A 23,760-nucleotide genomic window follows, 5' to 3' on the forward strand; every position below is an offset into this window, starting at 1 on the left:
GTTTGAGTACAGTTTTGCTATAAGCCACATAGCACAAAATGCTATATCTGCACAGGGCCTAAAAATCCCAAAAAAGCAAATTGCCAGATTTATCACTGTGTTCTAAAAACACTTTGAATCATGACAGCAATGCAAAGCAGGTATAAAAGCAAGATTAATTCCCTATTTAGGCTGGAGGTAAATCTGTTTTGTTAGTGCAATGCAAAGCAATTCCAATGTACTGGTGAAGTCCATATCTCCATCCAAAATAATCCAGAAACCTCTTTATGAACTGTAATAATCTTTGAAAAAATTCTTAAATGCTAAACAACATCTTTTATCATGTGTAGTAATTAGAAATATGTGTATTAACTCCAGAAACCACTGAGACACAATAACTTTAGGCTCTACAGGATATTTTTGCTCCAGAATTTTGCAATTTTCCATACATGAAAAATTAATTGTAAAAGAGCAAGAAGCCATAAAATTCATGCAGTGAAGAACCGGGGAGTCTAGACTGAAAATTAATCAAAGCAAGGACCACCTTTCTGTGGTATTGTCACGACCTCAGTAGGTACTGTGAGTATCCCTCTGCTCTCTGGGATGGGCCTCCCCAACTCACCTGCCATGACTTGATGGACTCTTAACTGAAAGGAGGTGTTCAGTGGTGTTCCAAGCCTGGGGTCCAAAGGCAGGGGTACTCACTGCCTTGTCACGGTTGATCTTGGGGCTCTGCCTCCTGTACACCCTGTCCACTTGCCAACCGTTAGAGTCATCATGCCACTGTGCCAGCCTGTGGTCCTGGCTTCTCTTCTTCAGCCGACAGACCTCAGCCTTTTTGGCCCTGGTTCATGGTGCAGGCTCATGGTTACAGTCTGTCCTTTGCTCCTGGTTCTTGACCTTGCTTGACCCAGTGCAGGGCTTGTAACTGCCGTGCCCTCCACCGGCTCAGGGTTGAATGAACCCTGCCTGTGCGCTGGGGTAGTTGGCTGACCCCAAGCTCAGTCTCGTGGAGCATGGGGTTGATGAGCTCATCAGACTAGCAGACACTGCCCCCGCCTGTTCTCTTTGGGCAGAGTTGTCTGCTTTTATTGCTCAGCTGTGTTGCAGCCCGGTGAGCTCTCCTTCCTGCCTCTTGCCTCCCTCTGCTCTGCCAGCTTCTGCTGGTATTTTTAAATCCCTCGTGGTGGCGGCTGTCGTGGCATCATCAGCCGGGCACCGCCAAACTTAATTAAGAGTTGCTTGAAAACCCAGTGCAGCACTGGCTCACACAACCCTCCTGATGACACAGCCTGCCTCTCTGGTAAATTTTTTGGGGCCAGAGTCAAAAAAATTGGGGAGCCTGAGCATTGGGGGTTGCCCCCGGTGCTTCCAGTTCTTGGAAATGACTTCCGCTGCCACAGGTATGTTTAAACTTCAACTGGTATAAAGGGCCCTTGATCCTTTACTGGAGCTCCTCAGTACTACTACTATAAAAATCAGTAATGATACCTGTCAGCAACATTAGAAATCATAGAAAATTAGGGGTGGAAGGGACCTCACGAGGTCATCTAGTACACCCCCCTGCTCAACGCAGGACCATCCCCAACTACATCATCCCACCCAAGGATTTTTCTAACCAGGTCTTAAAAACTGCCAAGTATGGAGAGTCCACAACCTGTCTGGGTAATCTATTCCAGTTTTTTACTACCCTCCTAGTGAGAAAATTCTTCCTAATATCTAACTTAAACCTTCCTTGCTGCAACTTGAGACCATTGTTCCTTGTTCTGTCATCTACCACCACTGAGAACAGTCTAACTCCATCCTCTTTTGAACCCCACTTCACATAGTTGAAGGCTACTATTAAATCCCCTCTCAGTCCTGTCTTATCTAGACTAAATAAGCCCAGTGCCCTCAGCCTCTCCTCGTAAGTCATCTGCCCCAGCCCCTCACCATTTGATTGTCCTCCACTGGACTTTCTCCTATTTGTCTACATCCTTTCTGCAGTGGGGAGCCCAAAACTGAGCAGAGTATTGCAGGTGTGGCCTCAACAGTGCAGACTAGAGGAGAATAATCACTTATCTTCCCATGCTGGCAACACTTCTACCGATGCAGCCCAGTATGCCATTAGCTTTCTTGGTAACAAGGGCACACTGTTGGCTCATATTCAGATTATTTTCCACTGTAACCCCCAGGTCCTTTTCTGCAGAGCTGCTGCCCAGCCAGTCATCCCCCAGCCTGTACTGGTGTGTGGAATTGGTCTGTCCTAAGAGCAGGACTTTGCACTTCTCCTTACTGAATCTCATGAGATTTGTTTTGGCCCAATCCTCCAATTTGTCTAGGTCACTCTGAATCCTAGCCCTACCCTCCAGCATATTTACTACTCCCCCTACCTTCATGTTATCTGCAAACTTGCTGAGGATGCACTCTATGCCATCTTCCAGGCTGTTGATGAACATATTGAACAAAACTGACCCCAGGACCAACCCCTAGGGCACTCCACTTGATACCAGCTGCCAACTAGACATCAAGCCATTGATTACTACCCTCTGAGCCTGATGCTTCAGCCGGTTTTCTATCCACTTTACAATCCATTCATCCAACCGATATTTCCTTAGTTTGCCTGCAAAAATGTTGTGGGAAATTGTATCAAAAGCCTTACTAAAATCAAGATGTATCACATCCACTGGTCTCCCTGCATCCACAGAGCCAATCATCTCATCATAGAAGGCAGTCAGGTTGGTCAGGCATGACTTGCCCTTGGTCAATCCCTGCTGACTGTTCCTAATCACCTTCTTCTCCTCCAAGTTCTTAGAAATTGATTCCTTGAAGATCTGATCCATAATTTTTCCAGGTGAGGCTGACCGGTCTATAGTTCCCTGGATTCTCTTTCTTAAATATGGGCACTATATTTGCCCTTTTCTAATCATCCAGGACCTCTCCCAATCATCATGAGTTTTCAAAGATGATGGCCAGCAGCTCTGCAATCACATCAGCCAGCTCCCTCAGCACCCTTGGGTACATCCCATCCAGCCCCCTGGACTTGTATATGCCCAGGACTTGTATATGCCCAGCTTTTCTCAATAGTTCCTAAGCTTTTTTTTGCCACTGTTGGCTCCTCACCTCCTCCACTGTGCTGTCAGGTGCAGTAGTCTGCATCTTCTGTCACTAGGTTGCCTCCTCCATTCAGGAAAGGATTCACATTCTCCCTGAACTTCCTCTTTTTACTGACATACTTATAGAAACTCTTCTTGTTACCCTTCATATTCCTTGCTAGCTGCAACTCTAATTGCACTTTGGCCTTCCTGATTTCATCCCTGCTTGCCCGAGCAATACTCTTATACTCCTTCCTAGTTGTTTGTCCAAGTTTCCACTTCTTATAGCTTTTTTGTGATTTAGTTTACTGAAGAGTTCCCTGCTAAGCCAAGATGGTCTTTTGCCATACTTGCTAGTCTTCCTGCTCATCAGGATGAACTGTTCCTGCACTCTCAGTAAGGCTTCTTTAAAGTATACCCAGCTCTTCTGGACTCCTCTCGCCCTCAGACTGGCTTCCCAGGGGATCCCTGAATGGGTCAAAATCTGCTTTTCTGAAGTCCAGGGTCCTTACTCTGCTGCTCTCCACCCTTCTTTTCCTCAGGATCCTCAACTCAATCATCTTCTGGTCGTTGCTGCCCAAGTTGCCATCTACTAGTACAGTGGTTGTCAACCAGAGGTGCACAAAGCCCTAGGGATACTTAAAAATGTTGTAAGGGGTACGCAGAATGAATCAGAAAAAATTACTAGAGGTGCACCGATACATTGGTCCCATATCAGATTGGTACCGATATAAGGAAAAGTGGCAGTATCAGCAACCAGCTTTTTTTGGCTGATGTTGCTGGCAATATGGCTGATAAATGCCTTGTGCATGAGCTCAGCTGTAGTGCAGCAGGCAGGTGGCCAAGAGCATAGCCTAGCAGCGTGAAGAGCTTGGGATGGGTGGTGGTGGTGCTGGGAGCGTGGGTTGGTGGGACTACAGTGAATTCTGGGGTGGCTTCAGCCCCCCTCCCAGCACCACTGCTGCACGCCCTGAGCATAGCCCAGACCAACTCAGCCCCCGCACCATGAAGAGTCCAGTGCCACCCAGCCCCAGCCTACAGCTGCAGCTCACCCTTGCCCCACACAGATCCAGGGGTACATGCCCCCCATGCCCTCCCAAGGTGCATGCAGCAGTGGGAGCTGCCCCCTTCTGCTCCCCCCCACCCACTTCAAGTTGCTTGCAGCTCAATCCCACAGTCTGCCCCAGCTGTGCAGTGCCTGCCCCTGCCCCACTTTGACCCTTATGACGGGGGCCTAAATCTGTCCTTCCTATGACCCTTTCCTCCCCTTCTTGCCCCTTCCCCTACAACGGACTTACCAACCCAAACTGTTGAGGCATAACTATGATATATATACTTAATGCATATATTAATAATGCATTTAATGTTAATTAGTGTAGTCTGCCTTATATCACATAATTGGTAACTATAAAGACAAGAAAAAATATAAAGGGGTACATGAGCTGAAACTTTGAGACAGAAGGGGTACACTTCTTTAAAAAGGTTGAAAAACCCTGTACTAGTACATTCTCCACCAATTCTTCCCTGTTTGAGAGCAGCAGGTCAAGAAGAGCCTGGCCCCTAGTTGGCCACTCCAGCACTTGCACCAGGAAGCTGTCCCCAACACTCTCCAAAACCCTCCTGGATTTCCTTTGCCTTGCTGTATTGTCTTCTCAGCAGATGTCAGCATGACTGAAGTCCCCCATGAGAACCAGGGGCTGTGAGAAGGAAACTTTGGCTAGCTATTAACATTAAGAGTATTAAGTTGCACTTTCACCCATCAGGTCTGTTTTGTCAATTTCTCACTGGAAAGAATGTTTGGATAGAAAAAAAAGGCAATAGTTTCAAAACTCCTGACCACACACAGAAGTTACATAAAGGAGAACAGATCTACTCATGTCAGTAAAGTAGCACCTACTTACATCAGAAGTGGATTTGGCCCTCTTCGTTTAGCATCCTGCAGGCCATGATGAACTTGACTAGCTTTAGTGTAATTAGGGTAGCATAAGTGGTAAATCTGAGACAAATTCTCCACACTGTACAATTCAGTTACACGAGAGTTGCAAAGGAGTTCATCTAATATATGCAGTTTAAGGTGGAAGGAAATACTTCAGATTGGGTGGCACTTTTACTGTGGTGATTTTTATGTATCTTCTTCCATTTTATTATTTGTTTCTTAATTTGAGGATGGGAGGGTTGAGCTTGGAATTTTGTTAGTTTGCAGATTCATTAGGGTTTGAAAAAAATATAGACTATGTTATGCTATTAAGGCACAACTGTATGTTCAGGGTAGTGGAAAGCCATCTCATCCCAGTCCAAGCTCAGGCACATGGCTTTCGTGGGAAGGAAACTAACCTTCTTGTTGCCCCTTTCAGAACGAAAGGATGTAAAGCAAGTCTTAAGAGACATACACACACAAAAATCCCATATACCATCCATAACCTAGCTCTAGCCCAGTGGTCTCCAAACTTTTTTAATTGCGCACCCCTATCAGTAAAAAATTTTTGAGCACGCACCCCCAGTATATGTATATTTATTTATTTATAAATTATATACATGTACTACTGTACTAATATATTATGTACATTATAAAACACACAAAAAATAGAAATTAAATCATCATTGCTTTTACCTCGTAATGGGGCTGACAAAGAACTCATACTAGGAGTAGGAGAAGTGTCAGCTCTGCCATTTTCTTGTTGTTCATTTGTGTTCACATTATTAGTATTATCTTCAATCCGCGGTTTCTTTGCAGGAATCTTTTTAAGCCACTTGTCCATTTTGTGAGGGTTAGTTTAGTTAAAACTAGATAACATAATCTGTAAATCCACTTAACTGGGCACACGTAAACTGCAATACATTGCAATACGCTGAAAGCAAATGAACGCTTCTTCTCTCAGGATACCCACGTACCGTACGTGACACGTGACCATCCAACGTACGGACTGAGTGAGGGCGCCAGTGTCAATCTGTATATTAAATATTAGTAAAGCTTAATTTCATTCTTATTTTTTTAGATAAAAAATAAAAATACAAGTTCTAATATTTTCTTAGAACTTGCACCCCCTAGGATTGTCTCGTGCACCCCCTGGGGTGCGCGCACCCCACTTTGGAGGCCGCTGCTCTATCCTATCAGAATGTAACCCTAAGTCATGGAGAACATATAGATGTGTAATAAAAATTTCCACTTTGTTTGGGTCTCAGTGGTAGGTGGACTTGGGTGTTCTTGCAAACCAGACTCAGACTTGGGGAAAGGAAGTCCTTCAGTGGAATATAATTTTGCATGTACTTGGATACCACAGTGAAGGGGACATTAGAAATGCCCAGACAGACAGAGCCAACAAAGAAAACATAACTGATTCAACAACTGATATGAAGGTGCCTAGTGACCAGGCATATCAAAATCTAGATTAAGAGATGACCAAAATAAGGTTTTTCATTCCAGTTGCTCTGGGAACAATGCTGATTCTCCCTCTCCTATGGAGAATTTGCAAAAACAAGGAAGACTCTGCCTGCCTGCATTCCCTGATAGGTTCATTCATGCAACATTTATTTACCCAAGCTTAGTGCAGAAAATCAGTATTTGTACCTTAGTGAATACAGTATAACCTCATAAATCCAGTGCCGTGCTTGGGACTGAGCACTTGCTGGAAATTTGAAAATGCTGGACTTTTTAAACCGGTGCAGTGGGGTGGGGGTGGCCAGTCCCAGAGCAGCAGCACAGGCTGGTGAATGGCAGCGGGAGCTGCCACATACAAGCTTCCCCCTCCGCATCCAGGAGGGTGGGGGGGAGCGGCGGTCAGTCCAGGAGCAGCAGGGAGAATTGCCAGATTTTTGATAATTCTGGATTTATGAAGTTATACTGTACCAGGAAAATGTGCCAATGTTTTAATGCATTATTAGAAAAACAAATGACAGGGCATTCCTAGGTCTTGGATGGGACAAAAAAAAAAAAAAAGAAAAGATTTTAGTAAGTTCAAGTAACAAAGATTTTAGTACACAAAAATCAATTCTCTAGAGTTCACAGTAAAAGGAAGTGAGTAGTTATTGATTTTTTTCATAATGTTTCTGAACCTTCAGCTTTACCCAGGAGAATGAGAATATCCTTTTAAAATCTATATCATGGCATAAATTGTGTAGGCAGTATCATTATGCATGGAAAAAGTTTCACTTGAAAATTTCCCAAAGGAGAAAACCTAAAATGAATTTTGGATAATCAGTATTTCTTGTTCCCCATAGATCCTCCAATCATGACTTCCAAAGAATTAAATCACAGGGACTCTCAGAAATGTCTCTGGCGCACTAAATAAAAAAAAAGGATTGTAACTGTCTAAATGTATTAACATTATAAATTAACTTGACATTCATTGCCATATGCCTGATCAGGATAAACCCTTTTATTATGCTGATATATTTCCAGTATCAGTTCAGAGGCACTACCTTTCACAGTGATTTTGTTTTCACTGACGGCCATTTAAAAACAGAATTGAAAAGGAAAAGGAAAGATTTTTACCAGTTTTTCAATTGTTCTGCATTTAAACAATGGCAGGAGAGTCTCTCTCAGTTTGGAAATATGTGTTGTACCAGCATTACTTCCAATTTTGTCCAGTATTTTGTATCTCACACTTTATGTACTTGTGGTATTACTTCAGTCTCTGGCCCTCCCCACTCCTTATAGCTGTAGAAGTGTATTTACAGCTCCAGTGCTTTCACAACATCATGTTACTCCACATCTCTTACTTTCCCTTCAGTCTTGTAACAAATAGCATTCAGTGCAGACAGTGCAGCCAGAGAGTCAGCATCTTAGTTTCAGGTTGGGGATAGTTTTAAAAAAGTTGTTAATTCCTATTGCCTGTCAAACAAAGTAAAAAATAAGTATAATTTACAAATTGAAGAGCAGGTGGGATTTCTGATTTCTAGATCAATTTGATTTCCAATATGTTCCTAACAACCATTTCAGGGAACAACAAAGCTGTAGGACCCAAATTTAACCAAAGCTACAATTCAGGGGTAATTCCAGGGCTGGTAATGGACTTGTTACTCTATCCAGAAGGGCATCAAACAACCTCAGTAACTGGGGATCACTCCCAATACCATTATGAAACCATGTTGATTCAGGAATTTTGTGATGTATCTCAGGTGTTCTCAACCTTTTTGGACTCAAGGCACCCCTAATTAGACAGAACCCCTCAGCAATGTCACCTATTAGTTTTCATTTAATTTTGACTACATAAAAATAACAGGGCAATTTTCCATTGCAAAGAAGTCAGAAAGACCACACCAGGTGAGAATAGTTTTAACACTATGGATTCCTATTTGAAATCTCTGGCCATGTCCAGATGAGCATGGATGTTTGGTTCCCCAAAGACAACTAGCAGCAGGACACTTTGTGCCACTGCTAGTTGTCCCCAGGGCACGCCCATGCCATGTGCCCTCTGGTGTTCAGCAGGTTACCCCGGGTGGGGTAGGGGAAGCTAGGGCCAGCAATTGTGCTGGCCCCAGAAGCCTGTCCTGGGGTCCAGTGAAGCTGCAGCTGCATCGCTCCTGCAACTTGGAGCCTGGGCAGCAGCCAAAGCATGGCTCCAGCCAGCCTGGGCCTGTGCTGTCCCTGCATGCACCACCCCACTGTTTTTCTGTGCAGTTTTTTTTACCTCTGGGTCTCCAGGGGTAAAAAAAAAACAACAACCCTACACTGCAATGTAGCAGCATGGGAAATGCCTAAATGTACCGTGTATGAAGCTGCAGATGGGATACTGAACAGCCATGCTCATCTGGACATGGCCTCTGGGTTTATCTTATGAATCCTGTTTTCCTACCTTACAGTCCTAACATTGTGTGGCACCACACAACACTCTTGAAAGGATCTCAAGGCACCCCACAGTACCCTGGGTGAAGATCACTGATGTAACCTTCATCTCTGTATGCATCTATAGCCATACTGGGTCACTGGATGCAGTAAAACCATTGCAACTTTAGTTTTTCTGTTTAGGGTTAAATTAAAGGAAACTTAGCTCATTTGTATCACTAAAGGAGTATGGATAGGTACCAGAGCATTGGCAACACATTGAGGGTACATGCAGGTGCACGTGCAGCCCCTGAGCATGGTGGTGCACCCCCTGCGAAAAGGCACCGCTGACACTGCCTGTGGCGCCTGTGGGCAATCACCACTCGCCACACCCCCACTGCCGACACCACCAGCAGCATCTGCAAGTCATCCGCAATCACCCCTGGCCAACACTGCCAGCACCATCTGCCAGTGATGTCTGTGGGTGGCCACTGACCACTGGTTGGTGCTTGCCACCCTTCCCCTCCCACCCCCCCCACCACTGACAGTGCCGTGGCCACCTGTGGGAGCTCCCTGCTTGCTGCCACCATGCTCCCACTGCCAACAGCACCACCACCGCCTATGGGGACTTGCCATGCCCTCCCCCCAGCCACTGGGGACATGCGGCATTCATATACCAGAGAATAACAGCTGATACGCCTACTACTGAGTGGCATCTCATGCTGATTTTTGAAACAGTTAAAAGGAAAGACATTGCACTTCAGAAACAATATGTGGTAATTTGCAGTTGATTGAAGTGTGATTCCTGAGTATATCTACTATATCGTACCAAAAAAATCAGAATCTGTCCCATAGTTTGAGGCCCCTACCTGGCAATTCCTACGCAACCCATCTTTATTCACATAAAATGCAAGGACTCTTCAAATATGTAAGAATTTGCAGCATAAGCCCCTATCTTAACTCTGGATTCCTTGCTCAGATAAAATCATGAATTCCTTGGGAGCTATGTCCTAAACTATTATAAGACAGTGGCACTCAACCTCTGGCTTGTGGGGCTCCCCATAGATCCAGAGATTTGGCTTGAGGGGACCAGTAGCAATACTAATTGCTCCCAGAGCCATGGCAATTAATACTGACACCTGCTCTGAGACCCAAGGGGAGCTCTGCAGTCCAGATGTCATGACTCTGTGCACCAGATTGCACCCATGAACCCAAGAATTACAGGCCAATCAGCTTGACCTCAATCCCCGGTAAAATTCTGGAGAAAATTATCAAGGAGACCCTTCTGGATAAGGGCGACAGCCCTGAGTGACAGCCAGCACAGGTTTTGTCACAAGTAGGTCTTGCCTGACCAATCTCATCTCCTTCTATGAACAGGTGACATATCACCTGGACAAGGGAGAAGAGATTGACATCATATATCTAGACTTTAAAAAAGCCTTTGATCTGGTGTCCCATGACCTCCTCATGGAAAAATTGGCCAACTGTGGCCTCAGCTACACCACAGTTCGAAGGCTGGGAAATTGGTTCCAAGATCAGACCCAGAAAGTAGTGGTTGATGGTAGCGAGTCATGGCGCTCTGTGACCAGTAGCGTTCCCCCAAAGCTCTGTCCTTGGACCGGTTCTCTTAACATCTTTATCAACAATGTGGACATTGGTGCCAGAAGCACACTGGCTAAGTTTGCCAATGACACTAAACTTTGGGGCATAGCATCCACACCTGAGGATAGGCTAGTGATCCAGGCTGATTTGAATAAACTTAGTAAGTAGGTGGATACAAATCTGATGACGTTCAATACTGAGCAATGTAAGATACTCCACCTCGGGGCCGGGGGGGGAAGCCCGCAGCATACTTATAGGCTCAGCAGTGCTACACTTGCTAACACCACAGCTGAAAGAGACTTGGGGGGTCACGACTGACCACAAGATGAACATGAGCCACCAGTGCGATGTCACAGCTGGTAAAGCAAATAAAACTCTGGCTTGCATCCACAGATGCTTCTCAAGTAAATCTCAGGATGAAATCCTCCCGCTGTACTCAGCCTTGGTGAGGCTGCAGCTGGAGTACTGCATCCAGTTCTGGGCTCCACAATTCAAGATGTTGAGAAGCTTGAGAGAGTCCGGAGGAGAGCCACGTGCATGATCAGAGGGCAAGAGAACAGGCCTTATGAAGAGAGACTGAGAGCCATGGGACTCTTCAGTCTGGAAAAGTGCAGGCTCAGGGGGGACCTGGGGGCCACCTATAAGCACACAAGGGATGTTCATCAGGATCTGCGAGAACATCTGTTCACCAGAGCACCCCAAGGAAAACCAAGGACAAATGGTCATAAACTCCTCCAAGACCATTTTAGGCTGGACATAAGAAAAAAAATTCTTTACTGCCTGAGCCCCCAAGACCTGAAATAGACTCCCTCCAGAAGTGGTGCAGGCACCACTCAAATGACTCATTCAAGAAACATTTGGATGCTTATCTTGCTGAGATCCTTTGACCCTAGCTGATTTCCTGCCCCTGGGGCAGGGGGTTGGACTCAATGATCTTCAAGGCCCCTTCCAGCCCTAACATCTATGAAATCTATGAACCAACTCTGTACATCAACCCTGCATGGGATCCAGCCTGTACACAAACCCTGCACATGGGATCCAGCTTGCAGATCTACCCCATGTCACTCCAGCCCACAGGAAAGGTTAAGCACCACTGCTGCAAGAGAGAGTGGGGAAGATTCTACAAAAACGTAAGGAATACTGATTTCTGGAAACATGATGAGGTGTTGTAAGTGCTGTACACTCTGGTAGGTTATTATTTTCCATTAAGAGCAGTTTCAGGCATTGAGCTATAAATGTTGGTTTTATGCACATTGGCACAGCTGTACTAATGGATATGATCCATGGGATTGTCAACTGCATTGTCTTTAGCTCTGTTTGACTCCTTAAGATAGATCCTCAGAAGAACAGTTGGGATAGACTAAAATACCTTTGATCTCCTCTGCTATGTGTGAATCAGTCTTAGCAGGGGGAAGATATCCCCACTGAGTTCACTGGATGACATTTCTACAGTTGCATCTCTTTAACCAAGAAACGTTACTTCTGTTATAAACGCCAGTTGTATGTTTCATTTAAAACATATTTAATACTTTAGCACTTACCAAATATAATGACTATGCATGGGGGTACTACTGCATGTACATATATGGTGTAAGCTTAATTTTGTCTACTTGTGCATCCATCCACACAAAGCGCTAACATACGAACACATTACTGTGGAATAAAAGGGGTGGGTCTTTAATGCATGTCAGTTGCTCTTTGCTACCTAGCCATGTACCTGTTCTTACATTGCAGAAATTGAAGATAAATCAGGGTTGCTTAGTCCTCTTTCTTTAAAATGAAAATTACTCTAGTTTAGTTTTCACTTATACCATGAAGCAGAGGATGTGCACAGGCAGCCACCATGGAACAACAATTGCAAAGAGAAGTTATATTCCCTAGTTACCCTGCTGTAAATTGTTAATACACCCTCTTAGAAAGGGCTCAGAAAAGAACTACAGGAATCATTTAATGTCTGGAAAACCTGCCTTCTAGCAAGAAACTGGAGAAATGTAATCTATTTAGTTTATCCAACAGAACATTAAGAGATGATTTGATCATAGCCTACAAATCCAATATTGGAGAAGAGATTTCTGATGGTAGAGGACTCTTTAATAGAGCAGAGAAAAAAGGCTAACAAGAGCTGATGGCTGAAAACTAAACCAGCCAAACTGAGAAGTAAGGAGTACATTTTTAACAGTGAAGATAATTAAATATTGGACAAACTTACTTGTTGTGGATTCTTCCCAGATGTGTTTAAATCAGGCCTATACACTCAGTGGCATAACAGGAGGAGTGGGGAGGGAGGTGCAAAAATATGTCTGCTGCTGGCAGCTGCATATTCACAACTACAAACCTAATGTCACCACTTCTGCTTTACCTTGGGTACCCAGCCACATCCCTACACTGCTGTAATTACCATTTGAAAAAGAAATTCTTAGTTGAAACTGAAGTTATGAGCTTGGGGCAGAAGATACTGAGTGAAGTCACATGGCCTGTATTATTCAGGAAGTCAGATCAAATAATTATTACAGTGCCTTCTAGTCTTAAAATCTGTCAGTCTTCTATCCCATGTCCTGAATAAGAAACTGTGAAAAATAGTATGTGGCTGTGTAAATAAAGATTGTATCATAATGCATAAGAGCAAGGGAGAATTGAGGTGCTGTGCTAGCAACTGTTAACTTGCCATTTCCTAGCTTTTGAGCACTTGCCTATTAAAGTAAAGTAACATTTTAACATGGAATTTCTTCGTGGAAAATTTCCCACCGTATTTAAAAAAAGAAAAAGGTAAATCCAAATTCTGTTATTTACAGTTGTAACAATCCTCCTTGTACCTTCCATTTGAACTAAGAACCAAATGATGTTTGCTAGCAACAGATGACTCCTGCCTAAACATGGGGGGAATGGGCCACTAGATCCAAAGTGGTCAGAGGAAACCTGGCCCAGTTCTTTCTATTTCTATTTCCTCCCCATCCATGGAAGTAGAGGGATTCCTATTCTGTGTAATGCTCATAGAATGGGGATTTGGGCTGTCGAGGCACGTGTTAGGTCTGGGGTTAGTCAGAAGAACTAGCATGGTTCTTTTTCTTTCTTCTGTCAGCCCATCATAAGAAGAATGGGAATGCCCCCAAAAAGAAAAGAATGGGGCCATCAGTCATATATTGGTTCTAGAAAGTGTACAAAGATGAGGAACCTCACCTAGTAAAAGCAAGGAGCCTGGAATCATTCTCCTTTTTATACCCACCACTAGTACAAGATGATTACTGCCTTTCTGTATGTGGTGAATAGCTTCAGCAATAGTTTGTTTTTGTCAGTGAACTTTTCAGACTTTCTTATTTCAATTTTTCTATCATTCTAATACTGAATAACAATTACAGCTAAACTGCTTTAATAGAACATGTTATGGCAGAGCTGTATTCCGGCTGATTTAAAGTGTACCAAGAACAAAACAAAATAAGCTTTTTGTTCCAAAATTATTATGTAACATATTGTATAACTGCTATTATAATTGTGTGTGTGCTTCACAGGTTGTAAAGAATAAGTATAGCTAATTGTAATGTCTTCTGGGTCAAATGGTCTCATGGCTTTGCTCTGCTAGTGAACTAAATCACTCCTCTGTGCTGCTAAATCAACAATCCATGATACATCATTTTTGAGGAACAACAATTTTGTAGTACAATAAACCCGTCAGTAACACAAACCATAGTTTGTCAAGCCTGGAAAAGATCAGTATCTATGAAAACATTCCCTTTGCAGATTGCTAAGCGGGTGTGGAAGGTGCTCATCCTTCGGGGCTGAAGCCCAGCTACAGGTAGTTTGTCTGCCTAGCTGGAAGGCAGGGAGCCATCTACAAATGATGACTAGTAAATAGCTACAGAGAGGGTTCAAAAGCTTCTGGAACAGAGTACAGAGAGAGAGAGAAGAGTGGTATGCTGAAAGAGAAGCCTGGGTTGCCCATCTCTAGATCTGGAGAAAGACCAGAGGTTTTGAGTTTATTTGTTATCTACACACTTGCTTATTGCAGTTGTTTGCATTGTTTACTGCAGGGAAAATGTTGCATATGTAAAATAAATTGACTGTAAGCCTGCACTGAAAGCTAGAGCCATGATGAGAAAGCTGAGTGAATGACCTGCTTGCATGTTACACAAAGGGAAGTTGATCTATACCATGAGATGAGTCAGCCCTCAATGTATGACTTTAGAATTTTGCATTGCTAGCTCCGTTATGAATAATTCTGTCCAGGAACCTCAAAAAATGTATAAGTCCAATTTCAAAGTCATTCTTGGAGCAAAAATGTGTTCTCTTGGTATGGACATGGAAGTACCAAAGAGCATCTCTGTAATGTTGAAGAGCCCATACAATGGAGAGCTTTCACCAGGGGCTCCGAAAATTCTTACATACTGTAGAGCAGGGGTACTTAATCTTTAGCCCCTGGGCCAAATGCAACCCATGACCATGGGGCCATCTCATCTGGCCCACAGGGATCCCCAGGAGTCCAGAAATTTGGCAGCAGGGGAGCATACAGCCATCCTTTCCCCCACCACACTCCCCAAACCAAAGCTCCATGTTAACCCCTTCCCCATGGGGCTGGGTCATGCCCCCTTCCCATGTGGGGCCAGGTCAAGTTCCTGTCCCCTGTGAGGCTGTTTTGAGGCTCGCCTGCTCCCACACTCCTCTGTGCTGCTGTATAGAGTCCACCACACACACCCTAGGTGCTAGATTGGGAACATCGATCAGATTCAGGCTGTGGATGGACTGGGCACTGCCCATCTAGCCCACTGGGCACCAGTGCTATAGAGTGTTCAGGTATGTCTCTACATGTGACCTGAAGCATGGAGAGGGGAGTTCTTCCTGTGCCCTGACACAACACAAGTCCACAATGTGCAAAAGCTGTGCTATTCTTATCATACACTCTGAACCACACCAATGCCTCTGCAATCAGGACTCTCCGTGAGTAAAGAAAAGCAAAGAAGAATTTCTCCAACATAGTCAACCGTGTGTAGGTTTGATAAAACTTTTGATTGATAACTTTTACTTTGCTCTCTGTCTCTTTTCCTCAGCTGCTTCTGCACAGCCAGAAAACATTATCAATTTAAGTTTACTAGCAGTGATCTCATTCCTGATATTACATTATTTCATAAATTGGCTCAATTTTTTTCTCTGGCAATGACAGAAGTTTGATTCTAGAAATTATTAGTAACATGGTGAATCTTTTTGACAGTTTTCAGGCTTGCTGTTATCTTGAATTTATCAGGCAATGATGTAAACAACAGTAAATTCATCTTGAGGGGTTACTCACCAGAGTACAAATCCCTAAAAAAATGATGCAGCTCTGTCAGGCCAAACTGGCTTGCAAATGTTGAAGACTGTTTGTACCCCTACAAACCATATATTTAAATTTCCTAACTTCCACTAATAATCATAGAGATGACCTAAATAAAGGAAGTAATTTAATTGAATTTTTATTTTATTTTTCAACAGAATTGTACCACAATTAGCACGGTAAGAAAAGCCAGAATCTAGCAATTGTACCTATTGAGAACTCAATAAATTAGAGCTGAAAAAGACTGATTAGATTTTCCTGTTAACACAGAATCATTCCCTAGAGTATATTTTTAGCATTTCATCTACTGTTTCTAAAATACCCAACTAATAGGACTTCTACCACATAGCTCAGAAGATTATTTCACATTACAATAGATCCCAGTGTCAGGAAAATGTTCCTGCTACTCAGCGTAAATTTTTCCTTTCTTAATCTCATTGCTCATTTTAACACTCTAAATAATTCTTCTTCCTTAAGTTTTCACAGCTGTCAAATATATAGCGGATTCCCTTTTAAGATTGGTGCACTTCATCCTCACTTTATATAACTGTAGTGCATGTAGAAGGAGCTGGCAGCTGACAAAACTGACAACCTGATAGACTATTTCAGAACAGCTGCTACTAAAATCATAGTCTTTTCCCTTGATGTTCACCACAATGATCTCCCTTGCTGGTTTCAACATCAAGCTCAAGCTTCCCAATTTTCAGTTTCAAAGCCTTGCACAACTCCACCCAAGTAGGTCTAGGTTTTCTTTTCATTCTACATTTCACCTTTTCTCCTTCTATGCCTCTCCTTTATGTTCATCCTCATCACTCATTACATCTTGCTCTTGTACAGCCCCTAACAGATATTGCCATCACACCATATCATTTTTTTTCTTTTTCCTCAGAATATTTTCTCAAAACATGCATTCTGTTTGGAGTCTTCAAAACAAGAACTACTTAGAATATTTCTACCTCATTTCCTTTTCAGTGTCCCAGGATTTTGGGATCACCACATTCTGTTCCAAGCACAAGTCCAATTTCTTTGATCTTGCCTTCTCTAAGGCCCCTGCCTGATGTGCAGGTAAAGGTACGGTAGAATCTTATGCATGATACACACAGCTGCACTTCCTTCCATGCCACGTGTGTGGTTGGAAGTATGATTGTGGAATATCTTAAATCAAGTATCAGATGCCATCACACCTTATTACAGGTGCAGGGGAAGTCCAGGATCACAAACCCAAGCTCCCCCTGTGCCAGCAAGTAGCAAGCTCCTGTAGTTGACGGGGCTGTCAGCTGTGTGTATGTGTGGGAAACAGGGACTGACTGTCAGCTGATGGGACTCCCAGCCAGGAGAGCTCATGGTGCGTCCCCATAGCTGTGAGCTCTATCAGCTTGACAGGTTTAATTAATGTTGTCATAGGAACAGCCACAAAGTTAGTTCACATTTTTTGTAGAATAACTTTGTGGTTATTCCTTGTTTTATGATACCATTAATTGCTGTAAGTTGTGGCTGGGTTACAGCTTAAGACATGATTAACTGGTTCTCTAAGGCCCCTACCAGACGTGTAGGTAAAGGCATTACAGAATGTCATGCATGATACACACAAATGTGCTTCCTGACATGTCACGTGTGTGGTTAGAAGCGGGGGGGGGGGGGGGGGGAGAAAGGGGTGCGGAAACGACACCTAATACCTTATCATGGAGAAAGCTGCACGGCTTTTTCTTCTGAGAAGAGGATAGGACAGCAGACAACAAGACAAACCTTAATCATGTTGCTCAAGGTTCTGTGATGATGAGCTTAGTACAGGTATCTCATAGATGGGTCTACATTGTGTTTACTGGACTGAGTTGCACTTGTCTCAAAAATAATGTACTCCACTTACATGCATATTGGTTAAGTGCATAATTCATTTAACTGCATATTGCAATGCTAGTCCCAACTGGTTACCCACTGCTTGCATTTTGACATCTCCATATCAGTTATCTCCGTATCAGTTAGGTGGATGGCCATCTTTTATATATTTATGTATTTGATTTTTATGCTGTCCTCTCAAAAAAAGGCTCAGGGCAGTTTACAATTATGCTTCCTATTAGCACAGGGGTGCTCAACCTCTGGCACAAACGTGGACTGTGGGGCCATCTCATCTGGCCCACAGGGATCCCCATGGATCCAGTAATTTGGCTTCAGAGAAGCAGTGGCCATTGATATGACCACCCTCCTCCCTGCCAAATTCCCAGCCAGCAAGCCCTGTGCATGCCACCCACACTTCTTTACAACCCTGGAGGGCTGGATTACGGCCAGGCCACACTCCTTCCCCCTCCCCCCCAGCCAAGTTTGGGCTGGGGTATACCCTGCTTCCCCTGCAGAACCACCCTGGGGCTGGCCTGCCCCCTTCTGCATGGCTGGATGGTGCCTGCTGCACTTGCCCTATGCACCAGATCAGGACCCCAACCAGATCCAGCTTATGGAGGGACCAGCACAGCCCATCCAGCTCACCAGGCAGAAAGGTTGGGCACCCCTGTTTTAGCATATTCCAATGTTATCTTTCCACCCCAGTGACTACTTTGTCACTGAATTTTGATCCTGGTCACTGATGAGATCTGCTAGATTTGTAAGGCAAGAGATGATCTTTTATGAGACCAATATTCTAGCTGGAAGAAAGGTTAAGAAAGGCAAGCCAAGGCCTCCCTCAGGTCTGGGAAAGGAAAAGCTGGCAGGGAAAAGGATGTCATGGTAAAAGGGATTCATGGCGACCAAGAGAGACTTGTCTCAGGTCCACCAAGAGCTTTGGCTCCAAAGTATCAGAGGCAGGTCCCCCTTGGCGGTCATCCCTTCCAGTGCTGGTCAGAACTGCTTTGGCTAACCCTCCCCAACCAACCCTGTTCATGGACCCCATTAATTTCAGTGCTCATAGGAACCAGCCATAAAGTTATTCCACATTTTTTGTGGAATACCACGACCACAATGGTGGCAGGGGATATACTCTGACCAAGGTAACGCAATTAATATGGCACTGTGTAGCACCCTTGTCTGCTTGTGGACAGGGCTCCCTACAAGACCCTCATAACTAGCTCCCCACTCGCCAGTTTCCAGAGGGAGGATCTCGGCTACACACCGACTTTATGGAAATGGGAGACTCCTCCATTGCTTGCTTCTGCAGCTATATGGGGTATCCGAACCCCGGGGCTCCAGCTTGCATGTGGGATACCCACCAAAGGATTTGGAAATATTTGAAGCCCCAAGCTGGGGTGGAGGATACTCGCTGGTAGCAGAACCACATATGGCTTTTGGATGATTCAAATGGATTTGGACCTGGTCTGGCTAATTTGACCTGGAACACTAAAAATTTAAAAAACAAACAAAAACCCACAAAAAAGGTATTCTTTGATTTCTGACACCATTCATTGCTGCAAGGTGGGGCTGGTTCCTATGAAGAGGTCAGCTCATTTCAATGTTCGCTAATATGGCACGGGAAGCGGCAGCGCCCCTGGAGACGCACCGCGAACGGGAGGAAACAAAGCAGGCGCGAGGCGCTGTGACGCTGAGGCAGCAAACGCTGGGGAAGACCCCAGCGCCCGGCCCACGGCCGGGGGGAGGGGCGGGCGGCTCCTCTCAGCCAATCAGCGCCCAGTTCCAGGAGAATGTTTATTTACGCCACCGCCGAGCGCGTTACCCACTCCGCGCCCCCACGGGAGCGGAAGTAACTGTGACGGATGCGGAAGGGGAGGGGCTGTGCGCCCTCCCGGGGGCGTCCGCGGTTGGTCGCCGGCGCGGAGGAGGCGGGCCACAGGCGGGTGCGCGGGGCTTGAAACCGTTAGTGCGCGCGCTCCAAATGCAGCCGGTGGCCGCAGCTTTGTCCCCGCGGAGCCGCCGCGGGGAGGCGGGTGACGGCGCCTCGGAGAGCTGGGCCGCGGCTGACCCCGACGCCCAGCTCTCCCCGGAGCTGCTGACGGAGGTGGAAGCGGTGGCCTCGGGCTGGATGCTGGAGTTCACCTGCCACTGCTTGTGCCGTCATTTCCGCGACGGCCGCGTGCCGGACTTCCAGCGAAGTCGGGACGCGGCTCAGGGTAAGGGATGGATCCGTGGCTCGGAGGCCTCTGCCCCACGCTAGGCACTTGATGGGTAACGGTACAATACGTGTAGATGTGCTGCACCTGCCTAGTAACTGCCCCCAAAAAATAACTGCCCCCTGTGCTGGCTCAACCATGTGTGAGAAGTGAAGAGGGTGGCTTCTGGCCCGCTTTCCTCTGCACAGATGACAGGGCTCCCACAAGCCTTTGGGGCTGGAGTGGCCCCAGGGGCTGCAGCCACACCCGCCTCAGATCCTTGGCCTCCCAGAGGGAGCCAGTGTCCTGCCTCATGATGGTCCTCTGCTCTATGAGTTTGTCCCAAGCTGGGTTGCTGAAGTGGGCACCTAGCAACGTACCCATGGTTACATGGGAAGACTGGGGCCTGGGCAAGTCTGTGTAAGCAACAGATCCTGTTGCCCATGTCAGTCATGCTGATTCTCACCTCTTGCCAGCTTAGTGTTCAGCAGCAGGGACCTGTGCGCAGTCGAACAGATCTCCAGAAGCCCACAGCTTCTCAGAGGCTTTCAGAAGACTCTTGGGCAACTTCAGGAACTCAGCTTTTTAAGCATAGCCTGTGTGTGACTTGATCAGCCTACCTACTTAAAGAGCAAAAGTGTATTAGTAAAGGATTCTTGAATCTTGCTGGCAACATTATAACAAGATCTTCAATTACTAGAAGCTGAATCTGAACAAATACACATTTCAAACAGCACTTACAATTTTAACAGTGAGCGTTATTGGCATATTTAAAGGCTGTGATTCATGAGGTGTGAACAGGTGTTGCATGTCGGGAATACCACTCTCCTACTAGAAACTATGAGCATATAGGCATTTATGCAATTTCTTATGGAAGAAACCTGGTGGATCTGCTAGGGAGAGCTTCTGCTTTTGGCCAGGAAGATCTCATCTGTGCACAAGTTCCTTGTGGCAGAATGAATGCCTCTATGCCTTGGGCATATATCCCCACCAGTTGACTCATCCTAGCCACCAGGATGAGTCAGGCCGCTGCTGCCCCCCTTCTTCAACTTCCACAGACCATTCACCCTGGTTTGTGGAAGGTGTGGGGAGTATTTCCCCACTGCTCAATTTGTCAACCCTGGGAGGAGTTGAGCTCCCACTACGTGCCCTTCCCCACCTCCTTTTTGCCTTCCGTAAACCAGGGGCATTTCCCTTCTGCCTAATTTCTGGGAACCACTGCCGCTGCCCCCCATGCTTTTTCCAGACGGGTGACATCATGGAGCCATTTCCCTGAGGTTGGAGCTCAGTGCCAGTTTGTCTGCAAGAGAGAAGAGGCGGCTGCAAGCTGGAACACCCCTCTCACCACAATTTCTAGCACCTCAAAAAATTTCTGGGAAACTTCTGGTACTAAAAAGGAATGCTTGTTCCTAGCTGTGTTCTCGTTTCCTGAAGTTACATTGTGCCAGGGTAACCCAGTATTCTCTCTTTGGAAAGATAGATAATTTTCTCATCAAAGGAAATGTTGTAGACTGAACTTTCTAGGACTTAATAAAGCATTTGATATGGCGCCAGGCAGGTAATTTATTTAGGGAAGATGGAGATGAGTACAAGAAGTGTAAGGTGAGTAAGGGACTGCTTAAGAGAGATGCTAATAGAGTGCATTTAAAAACGGGGGTATGTCTGTTTTAGAGGAATTTCCCAGTGATCTGTCTTGTCACTGATCTATTTAATACTTTTTAAACCAAGTTCATTCAAGTAGGAATATGCCAATAATATTTGATGATGTGTCAAAGAGGCATCAATACACAAGAATAGAATATCACGGAGGAATAGGGTCACTTGATGATTAGAGTAATAGAAGTAAGATTAAATATAATATTGCAGAGAGAAAGTATGTGCATGCAATTAGGGACTAACACATTTCTTCTGTAAGCTTTGAGGTCAGTGGGTAGACATGACAGGAGGGAGACCTGGTATATTTGTGGATCACAAGATGACTGAGCCACAGATCTGTCTGTGAAAAAGGCCAGTGTAATGCTTGGATATATCTGGTGGGGTATTTTCTAATAGAGAGGGAGCTATTCATTCTGTTGTACAATGAACTAGTGAGACTTGGAATACTGTGAACAGCTTTTGACGATCATCCATGTTCCACTTGAGGAGTCTGTGAAAGGGATTGCTGTGTGGCTACTTGCCTGGATGTAGTGATTCAGGACATCCCTTCCTGTCCTTTGTTCCTTTAAAAACTCTTTAGATGCACTTTTCTGCTGACTTCAAAAATCTTTCAAACTCTGGTTCCATCTACAGGACAAAGTAGCTATAGAATGCTCTATACCTGTACAGAAACCATTACACAGTCCCTCTAGTGGCATTAATGCAGGACTTGGGAGCCCCAGTCTGGCCCCTGTTAATGCAGCATTTAAGTGATGTGCTGAATGGGTGTCTTCAGTTTCTTCCAGTGTTTCTGATTCTTGTGTAGCGTTCAGTAATCTACTGGGCACCTCCTCTTTTGGATACTTCCCCTCCTCTTTGAACCCTGAGGAGCACTATTAACTCAGCATTAATAGTGCCTTAAAAATGTGAAGCTTTAAGGTATCAGTGTAAATTCACCTTGCTGTGAGATATATATATTTTCAATATTAAGCACTGGCAAAATGCTATCAATTCCTTGAATCTTGGAGGCAGTCTACCTCAAAAACTCCTGGTAACTTGATACAACTTTTAAGACTAACAGAGGTTAATATTTTCACCTTGCTGGTTTTGTTTTTAATGCTAAGCGGTGGCAGATTGCAATCCACTACTTTAATATGGTATCTTGAAGCTCAAAAAAGTAATGTACATGTGCCCTCCTTATTTATATTCCTTTGCCTCTCCACTCTGCTCCCCTTCCCCCATCTTATTTTAATATTTCTAATGATGGTGAATCGGGTCAACCTGTTGCCATGGAAATAATCCCATGGTGGTTCAATTATTTCTTTCCAAAACCCATTCCCAACCTAATAGGTATAATAATCCATCTGGCGTCTCTACCTTGTGAAGAGGATTTCCCTCTTATGTACTTTAACCTTTCTGAGCTCCTGCTGTTGCTATGGTAACAAACTGAAAGTAGCAACTTCCTGTAGCAACAACTGAGTTTCTTCAAGGTAATAATATATTGTTTTTTGTTCCTTGCGAAAGTGCCAGTGCATACTTTAGGGGCGTGCCATGGGAATGCATCTGAAGCCTCTAGTTGTTGTCATTTTAAGATCCTGATACTTCACTCCATATGATATTGTGTTCTAGATTTAATTACTACAGAAAATCTAAATTTAATTATTATGGACAGTATAATAAACCTGTTAGATATTTATGTCTCTTGTTTGGATGGTTTCTGTAAAACTTGAAATGAATGTTTCTCTAGTCAAGTCTGTCTGAAGCAGTAATGTGTTTTCCATCACTTAGTAACATAGGAGAATGCTGTTTGTTAACATAAATTTGCAAATAGCTCATAGTTTGTTTGAATGCTCTAACTGGTTAGAAAAAATCTTTTACTATTATATGTCACCTATGTAAGTTTTAGGCTTGTTATACGTCTAGCCACACAGTGGTGCTGCTGGAACGGAACTGATTATGATCACTTTTTTTCTTTCAGCTATTATTAATGGACTACCCAGAATAACTGCACATCAGAGGAAAGCAGTGAACCTGTGTCAGTTTTTGGCACGAATTGCAGAAGGGAAATCACTTGGTAAATGTTTCTTCATTAAATTTCCTTCATTGTAGTTTAGAGACATTAGTCAGATTAATTTATGTGATGAGTCCTGAGCAAAAATAAATAAGTAGTCACAAGATAATAACTGTTTTTATTTTCCTCCCCACTTGTAAACAATTCTTTTTCCTAACCATATTTTTTACCAAAAGTATTTGGGCATGGTTTGTCTTCAGTTTTTTTGTTCTTATATTTCATAGTTTCTAGGGTCGGAAGGGACCTGAGCAGATCATCTAGTCCGACCCCCTGCCATGGCAGGAAAGAATACTGGGGTCAAA

The 23,760-nt window shown here is 44.5% G+C and overlaps 1 protein-coding gene across 3 annotated transcripts in view; it reads left to right on the forward strand.

The window, feature by feature from the left end:
• The first annotated feature begins 19,510 nt into the window (after nt 1–19,510).
• The window catches only part of TERF1 (telomeric repeat binding factor 1), a 23,565-nt gene continuing 19,315 nt past the window's right edge, over nt 19,511–23,760 (forward strand). Inside the window, exons 1-2 of one of the 3 annotated variants that reach the window (XM_019549214.1) lie at nt 19,511–19,773; nt 23,366–23,461. In XM_019549214.1, the coding sequence (XP_019404759.1) occupies nt 19,539–19,773; nt 23,366–23,461 (331 nt within the window). In that variant the 5' untranslated portion in view covers nt 19,511–19,538. The remainder of the gene's footprint in view (nt 19,774–23,365; nt 23,462–23,760) is intronic. The other 2 variants (XM_019549224.1, XM_019549233.1) reach the window with 2 other exon arrangements.

Source organism: Crocodylus porosus, unplaced genomic scaffold (genome assembly GCF_001723895.1).
Source record: "Crocodylus porosus isolate Cpor-Errol unplaced genomic scaffold, CroPor_comp1, whole genome shotgun sequence".
NCBI classification, from domain to species: Eukaryota; Metazoa; Chordata; order Crocodylia; family Crocodylidae; genus Crocodylus; species Crocodylus porosus.